General features: G+C 37.3%; 2 protein-coding genes across 3 annotated transcripts in view; both read right to left on the reverse strand.

Annotated features, from left to right (window-relative positions):
* The window catches only part of lpcat4 (lysophosphatidylcholine acyltransferase 4), a 19,549-nt gene extending 13,831 nt beyond the window's left edge, over positions 1-5,718 (reverse strand). Inside the window, exons 1-2 of one of the 2 annotated variants that reach the window (XM_039663844.2) lie at positions 5,415-5,718; positions 3,149-3,512 (exon numbers count right to left, since the gene is read on the reverse strand). In XM_039663844.2, coding sequence (XP_039519778.2) covers positions 3,149-3,512; positions 5,415-5,492 — 442 coding nt within the window. In that variant the 5' untranslated portion in view covers positions 5,493-5,718. The remainder of the gene's footprint in view (positions 1-3,148; positions 3,513-5,414) is intronic. The other variant, XM_039663828.2, reaches the window with a different exon arrangement.
* A 1,795-nt stretch (positions 5,719-7,513) lies between these two features.
* On the reverse strand, positions 7,514-9,720 carry emc4 (ER membrane protein complex subunit 4). The gene is made up of 6 exons (XM_039663878.2): positions 9,578-9,720; positions 8,711-8,819; positions 8,526-8,640; positions 8,011-8,164; positions 7,771-7,931; positions 7,514-7,690 (listed from the first exon to the last, which is right to left on the reverse strand). Exons 2-6 carry the CDS (start codon positions 8,812-8,814, stop codon positions 7,655-7,657), a joined length of 570 nt encoding a protein of 189 aa, XP_039519812.1. The 5' UTR covers positions 8,815-8,819; positions 9,578-9,720; the 3' UTR covers positions 7,514-7,654.
* Positions 9,721-10,285: the final 565 nt, after the last annotated feature.

Below are 10,285 nucleotides of genomic sequence, written 5' to 3' on the forward strand. Positions count from 1 at the left end.
CGCAATTCTCTTACGGGGTTGGTACAGCATGATTTAATTTTCAATTTCAAATAATTAATAACTTAATTTTCATTTTTGGGTGAACTAACCCTTTAAAATTTTCATGATGAACAAAACATGTAAGAATCATAAACTTTTGTTGGTCATAGAGTTTATTTTCTGACCCGAAAGCCAAAATGAAAAATCATATTGAGGGAAACAGGCTGATGCGAATCTACGGTTGACCAGTGGAGCACTTTTATGATGGACAGATGCACTTTTATGATGGACAGATGCACTTTTATGATGGATAGATGGACTTTTATGATGGACAGATGCACTTTTATGATGGACAGATGCACTTTTATGATGGACAGATGCACTTTTATGATGGACAGATGCACTTTTATGATGGACAGATGCACTTTTATGATGGATAGATGGACTTTTATGATGGACAGATGCACTTTTATGATGGACAGATGCACTTTTATGATGGACAGATGCACTTTTATGATGGACAGATGGACTTTTATGATGGACAGATGCACTTTTATGATGGACAGATGCACTTTTATGATGGATAGATGCACTTTTATGATGGACAGATGCACTTTTATGATGGACAGATGCACTTTTATGATGGACAGATGCACTTTTATGATGGACAGATGGACTTTTATGATGGACAGATGCACTTTTATGATGGACAGATGCACTTTTATGATGGACAGATGGACTTTTATGATGGACAGATGCACTTTTATGATGGATAGATGCACTTTTATGATGGATATATGCACTTTTATGATGGACAGATGCGCTTTTATGATGGATAGATGCACTTTTATGATGGACAGATGCACTTTTATGATGGACAGATGCACTTTTATGATGGACAGATGGACTTTTATGATGGACAGATGCACTTTTATAATGGACAGATGCACTTTTATGATGGACAGATGCGCTTTTATGATGGATAGATGCACTTTTATGATGGACAGATGCACTTTTATGATGGACAGATGCACTTTTATGATGGACAGATGGACTTTTATGATGGACAGATGCACTTTTATGATGGACAGATGCACTTTTATGATGGATAGATGCACTTTTATGATGGACAGATGCACTTTTATGATGGACAGATGCACTTTTATGATGGACAGATGCACTTTTATGATGGACAGATGGACTTTTATGATGGACAGATGCACTTTTATGATGGACAGATGCACTTTTATGATGGACAGATGCACTTTTATGATGGACAGATGCACTTTTATGATGGACAGATGCACTTTTATGATGGACAGATGCACTTTTATGATGGACAGATGCACTTTTATGATGGATAGATGGACTTTTATGATGGACAGATGCACTTTTATGATGGACAGATGCACTTTTATGATGGACAGATGCACTTTTATGATGGACAGATGGACTTTTATGATGGACAGATGCACTTTTATGATGGACAGATGCACTTTTATGATGGATAGATGCACTTTTATGATGGACAGATGCACTTTTATGATGGACAGATGCACTTTTATGATGGACAGATGCACTTTTATGATGGACAGATGGACTTTTATGATGGACAGATGCACTTTTATGATGGACAGATGCACTTTTATGATGGACAGATGGACTTTTATGATGGACAGATGCACTTTTATGATGGACAGATGCACTTTTATGATGGATAGATGCACTTTTATGATGGACAGATGCACTTTTATGATGGACAGATGCACTTTTATGATGGATAGATGGACTTTTATGATGGACAGATGCACTTTTATGATGGACAGATGCACTTTTATGATGGATAGATGCACTTTTATGATGGACAGATGCACTTTTATGATGGACAGATGCACTTTTATGATGGATAGATGGACTTTTATGATGGACAGATGCACTTTTATGATGGACAGATGCACTTTTATGATGGACAGATGGACTTTTATGATGGACAGATGCACTTTTATGATGGACAGATGCACTTTTATGATGGACAGATGCACTTTTATGATGGACAGATGGACTTTTATGATGGACAGATGCACTTTTATGATGGACAGATGCACTTTTATGATGGACAGATGGACTTTTATGATGGACAGATGCACTTTTATGATGGACAGATGCACTTTTATGATGGACAGATGCACTTTTATGATGGACAGATGCACTTTTATGATGGATAGATGCACTTTTATGATGGACAGATGAACTTTTATGATGGACAGATGCACTTTTATGATGGACAGATGCACTTTTATGATGGACAGATGCACTTTTATGATGGATAGATGCACTTTTATGATGGACAGATGCACTTTTATGATGGATAGATGCACTTTTATGATGGACAGATGCACTTTTATGATGGACAGATGCACTTTTATGATGGATAGATGCACTTTTATGATGGACAGATGCGCTTTTATGACGGACAGATGCACTTTTATGATGGACAGAAGCACTTTTATGACTGACAGATGCACTTTTATGATGGATAGATGCACTTTTATGATGGACAGATGCACTTTTATGATGGACAGATGCACTTTTATGATGGACAGATGCACTTTTATGATGGACAGATGCACTTTTATGTTGGATAGATGCACTTTTATGATGGACAGATGCACTTTTATGATGGACAGATGCACTTTTATGATGGATAGATGCACTTTTATGATGGATAGATGCACTTTTATGATGGATAGATGCACTTTTATGATGGATAGATGCACTTTTATGATGGACAGATGCACTTTTATGATGGATAGATGCGCTTTTATGACGGACAGATGCGCTTTTATGATGGATAGACGCACTTTTATGATGGACAGATGCACTTTTATGATGGATAGACGCACTTTTATGATAGACAGATGCACTTTTATGATGGATAGATGCACTTTTATGATGATAGATGCACTTTTATGACGGACAGATGCACTTTTATGACGGACAGATGCACTTTTATGATGGACAGAAGCACTTTTATGACTGACAGATGCACTTTTATGATGGACAGATGCACTTTTATGATGGATAGATGCACTTTTATCGAGTTTAAAACAGAAACGGCCATTCACTGCCATTAAAGTATGAAACCGTGGGTTCAGTTCCAGCACCTCACCTCCTATAACAGGGAGTTTGGAGTTCTCGGATCGCGACACAACGGTCGGCAGGCCCAATGCGCACAGAACCAGCATGTCCAGGAACCCACTGTGAGGCGCCACAGCCAAAACCGGAGCTTCCCTCAGGCCCGCCTGACGCCCTCTGACCTTAATCCAAAAGAAGCCCAGGGAGAAGAAGACGGCCCGGCTGAGGAAGAGTATGATGTGGTGGAGGAACCAGCGACGCCAGCCCTGCACAGGCTTCGCCCGCTCCGCCTCCGACAGCCCGGCCAATCGCAGACGAGCAATGGGCCACATGAGCAGGAAGAACAGGGCGGTAAGAGTGATGCGGACCGGGAACAGGACGACTCCCAGAATGAGGCCCTGCGAGAGACATCAGAAGTGTTTCATTGGTCAGATAAGTCACATGGCTCAAGTTTAAAGGAGTAGTTCACTGATAATTTACTCACCCCCGTGTCATCCAACATGTCCATGTCTTTCTTTCTTCAGTCGAAAAGAAATTAAGGTTTTTGATGAAAACATTCCAGGATTTTCTCCATATAATGGACTTGAATGGGGACCAAACGGTTCAAAGTCCAAATGAGAGTTTCAGTGCAAACTGTTCAAAGGGCTTTAAACGACTCCAGACGATGAATAAGGGTCTTATCAAGCGAAACGAAACGTCTGGAATCGTTTAAAGCCCTTTGAACAGTTTGCACTAAATCTCTCATTTGGACCTTGAACCATTTGGTCCCCATTGAAGTCCATTATATGGAGAAAATCCTGGAATGTTTTCATCAAAAACCTTAATTTCTTTTCGACTGAAGAAAGAATGACATGGATATCTTGGATGACATGGGGGCGAGTAAATTATCAGCAAACGTTTTTTTTTAAAAGTGAACTACTCCTCAATTCTAAAGTCTTCTTTATGTCGAGTCTGAAGATGAATCGCAAGTCAAGTCTTGTTTATGTCCATGTTTAGAAATGATTCATTTTGATGATGTTTTCAACTATACTGTGTAGTTGTGTTTTGCGGTGTGTTTGTTGTCAAACTCAAAAATTTATTTGTTTATAATTATTGAAAAATGGCATTATTTTATAATTGTTATTGACAAAATATTTGAAATTGTCTTGTATATTTCTTTGATTAGATCAGATGACATTTTTGGTCATGTTACAATGCACATGTGGGTTATGTTGTCACATTTCAATTACTTTCTTTGAGGGTTAAAAAAAGTATAGTAAGTATGTAAGAAATTATGTTTGAGGGATCTCAGCATATGTCTATGTTAGAAAAGTCAAAAAGTGTTGAGAAAGATGTGCCATTGTGCTTCTATGCAGTCTGTACTTTACGGTCATTTGCTGGTCTTATTAACTAATTCAATCCAATTTAGAGCAGTAACAAACCACACTTTCTTCTCTCTCAATATTTAATATTCATTTATTTGGTAACCGTGATCATGAAGCTTGTCTTTAATGCAAAATGTACCCTGGTAATGACCAGCTGACTGAACAATAAGATGCTTTCATAATGTTTAAACAGGGCTAAAACTGTGAGCTGAAAAGAGTACTGGATGTGCAGCATAAATTCACCACAGTAAAATACCAGTCAGCACAGCTATAGTTAGCCTACAAGTGTGTTTTAAATGCAAGATCAAACCAAACATAAAACATATAAATATGATTTAACAATTCTGCAGTTTGGTTGCTGCTAGGTTACATCACAACACAACACTACAAGTCATGATGCAGTTTATGATTATGCAAAATATTTCAAGCGCAAACAATCTAAATACGCACTGCTGTGAAAATACATTTAGACAACATGTCTGACAGCAGTTTGAAGTTTGCAGTTCCATTTAAAAACACTAATTCCACGTTGGATACAAAATATTGTATATCTACAATGAAAATACTTTCAAGAATATATCTGTAGGCTACTTTTGTATAGATGCCTTAATATTTTATTAAAGGTTCTTTCAAGGGTATCAGGACCAGAAAGTTTGGAAACGCCGTTTTGTTTATAGTTCACTGGTCACTATTTAAATAAATCGTTTAAAATAATTAAAATAATCGTTAAAGCACATTCGTCTTTTGACAAGAATCGCTGAACTTTTACCAGCAAGTTCAATGACAGCAATTTATAATTACCACAGTTTGAGTCACAATCGCGGAAAGTTAAAATTGTTGGAAAGTTCGGTTACCATGGTTATTTTCGTAAAAGTTCACGTGGAACACACGTTAGCTGACGTTTTTCGCGCACACGTCACTCAGAACGGTTCTTACCTGAATCCTCTGAGCAGCTGTTAGATCCACTTCATAAACGAATGGATGAGGACTTTGTCGTTTATCCTTCAAAGTCATCGCGAACACGCACTAAATACTGAAATACTTCACAATAAACTGATAAATCACGGGAACGGGAATAAACAAGAATGAAATGTTCAGGTGAAGGTGACACTAAAACAAAACTTCAAGTGCATTTATGTGAAACGAACCCAACCCCAGCTAAGTAAAACTACTGATGTAAAACGAAACGAAAACGCACTGGACCTCCGAGAACAATCACCACACACACACTCACACACACACACACAACTATAATTATAACTTACAGAAACTGTAGAAGATTCACATGCTCAACCGACCCCGCCCCCTAAACACAGTTTGACAAACATCACTCGACTTGGCCCCGCCTACGTGTACATCACTCACAGTGGCCCCGCCCACTCGGCCACGCCCACAGAAACTCATTATTTCAGACTTTCTTCAGAATTTCACTTGCAACAACACAGCAGGTTTTCAAACTTTTTCAGGACAGAAATATAGATAAATTAACTTATCAATTCATACCTTTAAATGCAATCAGAGATGATTCAGTATGTTTCCAGTTTTTGTTTGGACACAAATGTGCAACAAGTCATCAATACTTCTGGCCTGGATTTGATGTTTTTTTTAATTTGGCTCTTAAGATTTTATTTCAATTATTTTAAAAAATATATAAATGTATTAATTATTTATTTAAATCAACTATTTACAATTGTTTTATTGAGTATTCATGTACAATTATTTATTTCCCACTTTACCGCACACTAGTATAAAGCCACAAATCTCTCCTGCATTACATTTGATTTCTATGAAAAACATCAAACATAAAGAAGAAAAGGTTCTAAATGGAACTTTACAGCTTTAAAATATGCAACTTTTTAAGGGTTCCAACATGTGATCATTTTATGAATTTAGTTTTAATTATTTTTGTATTAATTGTACAGCTCACAAACATACTTTATCACTAGAAAAATTGTAAGTACTGGTAAATAACTTCATAAACGTGGAAGTATTAAGCAATAATTTCAGAGATAATTCTTCTTTAAACTGAGTCAGGGGCTGATAGTGTCCTCAGTGTGTGTGTGTGTGTCGTCAGGCTGGGGTTTTAGTCCCACACTCACACACTCACACACACACACACACCAGAGAATCCTCATTCTTGGCACTTGTGAACACATGTAAACATGATGAAGTGTTCGTCCGAGAGTTCGCCGACTCCGGCTGACAGTTTCCGTTCTCACACAAGTGTGTGTTTCTGGAGAGAGAGAGAGAAACCCGTCGGTCGAGTCCACTCATTGTTCTGTGGGTGAAAAACCTCGTTTAGCACATGCAGACGCTTCACACACACACACACACACACACACACACCTGTCAGTCAGAGATGCTGCTGAACGAGTAAGTCCAGAGTCTCGACTGTTGAACACACAGAAACTCACACACACACTGAGATGTACTTCTCAAACACACACACACACACACCTCTAACTGACACCTTCATAATCATATTTATTTTATTTAAAGCTGCTTTTGATGCGAACAAAAACTCATTGTTATTGTTTTATGGGTAAGATATTAATCTCACACACATCCGCCGAGAATTATTCACTCTTTAATGGAAATATATATATATAATGTGTCTATAATGTCTTCATATATACTTTATTTAAAATCAAATTTATAATACATTTAATGTGAATTAAAACTCACAATATTAACCTGAACATAAATTCTGAATAATTCACACACACACACATGAATATGAAATAAAATCTGATTTGCATCATCTAAACATGAATGACTAATTCGTTTTCTTGAAATGTGTATTTAATATATATATTTCTATATTACACAGTATTAATATATATTAATATATGAACATGTCGGTCTTCATATATGAACTGTATATTAAAACAAATTATGAATCTTTTTATCGTTTGCATTCAAACATGAGCCAGACGTGTTTTTCTTAAATATAATTTCACCTGAACATCAATGATAAATAACGATAAATGATTAATAACTCACGCTTTATGCAGAAAGATAAAAGAGTCCATGTCTCAGGAAAACGTTAAACATACTTTATTATTTTGAAATTGACAAAACATAATAGATTTCATTAAACACAAAGCATAACTTAATCAGCATGTGCAGTTAAACATGTTAATGTTAGATGGGAAGCGTGTGTGTGTGTGTGTGTGTCACATGACCATTCCTCCGCCCATGATCTCCAGTCTCTGTGAAGAAAACAAACACAGATCAGAAAGCACATTTCTATGAACACACACACACACACACTCGTGAATTATTCACGCACCTGAGGCGGCTCAATGAACGCCAGCCAATCAGAGGAGTGTGTTGGGAGGAGGCCCATTGATTGGCACTTGTAGATGGCGAGGGCGGAGCCTAACAGGTTTCCCACGAGATACACCAATCCCTGCAGCCACTGCTGACTCGAGCTCTCCAGCAGCTTAAACGCTTCACACACACACACCGAGAGCTTATTAATCACGAGTGAGCGTGTGTGTGTGTGTGTGTGTGTGTGTGTGTTACTCACTGGCTGACATGGACATCAGTGCCTGGATCGGTCTCCACGCCATCATACACACCATCATGATGGGGAAGATGGAGATGGTGTTTCCGGACATGTACATGATGAAGAGGTTCATGGGAATCTGCTTCAACGGTCCCAGAGCCACGTCCCAGCATCTCTACACACACACACACACACACACACACGATCAAACACTAGCAGGGCGACGTTTGTTTGAAATGACATAAATCGGCTATATTTTGTGTCTTGGTACTAGACAATATACTCTAAATTGTGGTAAAATTATACAAATATTGTAAATTATTGTCAGTTATAGGGAATGTGTTATGGCCGTTTTTACATGATGTGTGTGTGTGAGTGTGTGTGAAATATCAGCTCAAAATCATTTATAGCCCTTTTTAGGTGTGAGCAAAAACTTGCAATTATTGTGTGTTCCTTTTAGATGCAAATGAGCTGCAGCTCCGCCTCCGTTCAGAAGAGGGCGGAGTCTTTACATGAGAGGTGTGTGTGTGTCTCACCTTCTCCACCAGGTTGCGGTCGGCCTCCTGAACGCTGGTGTCCGGCACGGGTTTATCCGAGAACCCCACGGGATACATGACGTCTCCGTCTTTACTCTGCCGGTCACTGCGACTCCTGCGCACACACAGTCGTGAGTGTTGTGCACGGTTGCTAGGGTGTTGCTAGGGTTGCAGTGATGACGTACCTGCTGTTGCCGAGGCTCAGCTCGACGGCCCACTTCATCCTCTTGCTCGTGGCTCCGCCCCTCGTGGACAGAGCTCCGCCCCCCTGCCCGCCCGGTGATGTCATCCTGACTGAGACACAGAGAATCTTCTTTTTATTTTCATTAACTATCAATATTTCCACATTTGTTTATTTTTTCTACTTTCTTTCTTTCTTTGTATTATTTCTCAAATCTAATATTTGGCTGTCACCGAAACCCTGGCTTAAATTGTAAAAAAATAATAATGTAATTATGAATAAATAATAATACCCGTGAGCTGTCAATCACTTCATATTCATAACCGTTAGCATATCTTTGCTCACTTGTAAACTGGGATCATCAGAAACGAGCAAGTCGATGTTCATCAGTCTTGTGCAAAACTCATCAAAGTTACTTATAGATTATGTGCATAAATATATTTTATATTTTTATCTATAGTCAATATATTATTATTGGGCGATGGGCACCCTATAAATACACAAATTGATTTCAATCAATTCTCTCTAAAATGTCAAACAGCAAAACCAATATCGAATTAGATATTTAATATCTAATATTTTATTTGTATGTTATTATTTAGCTAAAACAAAAATATTACATTATATTAAAAGAGAATCAATTAAAAACTAGTTTACTACAGATTATTTGTGAATTATGTTTCTCCATAAATATAAGTGAGTGTTTGACATTTGATACACTAAAGCTTGATTAAAACTTATTTAGCATAGAAATGAATATGCATCGCCGATTGGTCTTAAAATATTATATTAACGTATAATGCTTTTATTAACGTACAGAGCACTGTCAAAATATCTGTTTATTTAATGTGTGTGTCGATGATCGCCTCACCTTTCCAAGCTCTTCGCTCAGCGAGAAGCAGCAGAAGGTGTTTATACACCGCAGTTAATTATCAGAAAGATTCAGATTTAATGATTAAATAAAATAACGCAAAATCAGAAGCGCTGCTGCTCTCCTCACGGGAACCTGGAGATGACGTCACACACCCAGCAGCACTTCCGGCCCCGAAACATGACGTCAGAGGTGATACTCTGAACGCTACTGATCGGGCATATTAATCTATGATACATTTTGCATATTATTTTCAAAGTTGTATATCATAAACATTAAATCTGTATGTTTTGCAAGAACATATAAAGTAAACAACTAAATAAAAATCGCCACTGACTTATATATATATAATCGATGGACTGAACGAACACCCAATAAATATGCAAATTAATCACTTTAATATTTTTAATTTGAGACTCAGTTTTTTTTTTTTGAACACTGATTCAATATCGATTTTATTTTATTGTTTTTGTATTATGTATGACTTGTGTTACTAATCCAGAAATAATTAAAAAAGAATTTTACAAGAACTAATAGATAATAGACGATGTCTAATAAGACAAATATTTCTGATAGCTTTTAATGTGTTTAGTTATGACCATAGAGTTTTAGTTTATAATTTGATGCCCATCATCTATAGTCAATATATTATACACAATTTAGTGATTGACACCTAATACATCTGCAAATTCATCTCATAACTTTATA

This window comes from Pimephales promelas, chromosome 1 (assembly GCF_988280905.1).
Source record: "Pimephales promelas chromosome 1, fPimPro1.hap1.1, whole genome shotgun sequence".
Taxonomy (NCBI): Eukaryota; Metazoa; Chordata; class Actinopteri; order Cypriniformes; family Leuciscidae; genus Pimephales; species Pimephales promelas.

What these genes read in the sequence shown, in the direction of transcription:
- emc4 (XM_039663878.2), bottom strand. Translation starts at nt 8,814, where the DNA reads ATGACATCACCGGGCGGGCAGGGGGGCGGAGCTCTGTCCACGAGGGGC. An exon ending in CTGAGCCTCGGCAACAGCAG is followed by an intron (nt 8,641 to 8,710) that starts GTACGTCATCAC and finishes GTGTGTGCGCAG; the next exon opens with GAGTCGCAGTGACCGGCAGA. An exon ending in ACCGCAACCTGGTGGAGAAG is followed by an intron (nt 8,165 to 8,525) that starts GTGAGACACACA and finishes GTGTGTGTGTAG; the next exon opens with AGATGCTGGGACGTGGCTCT.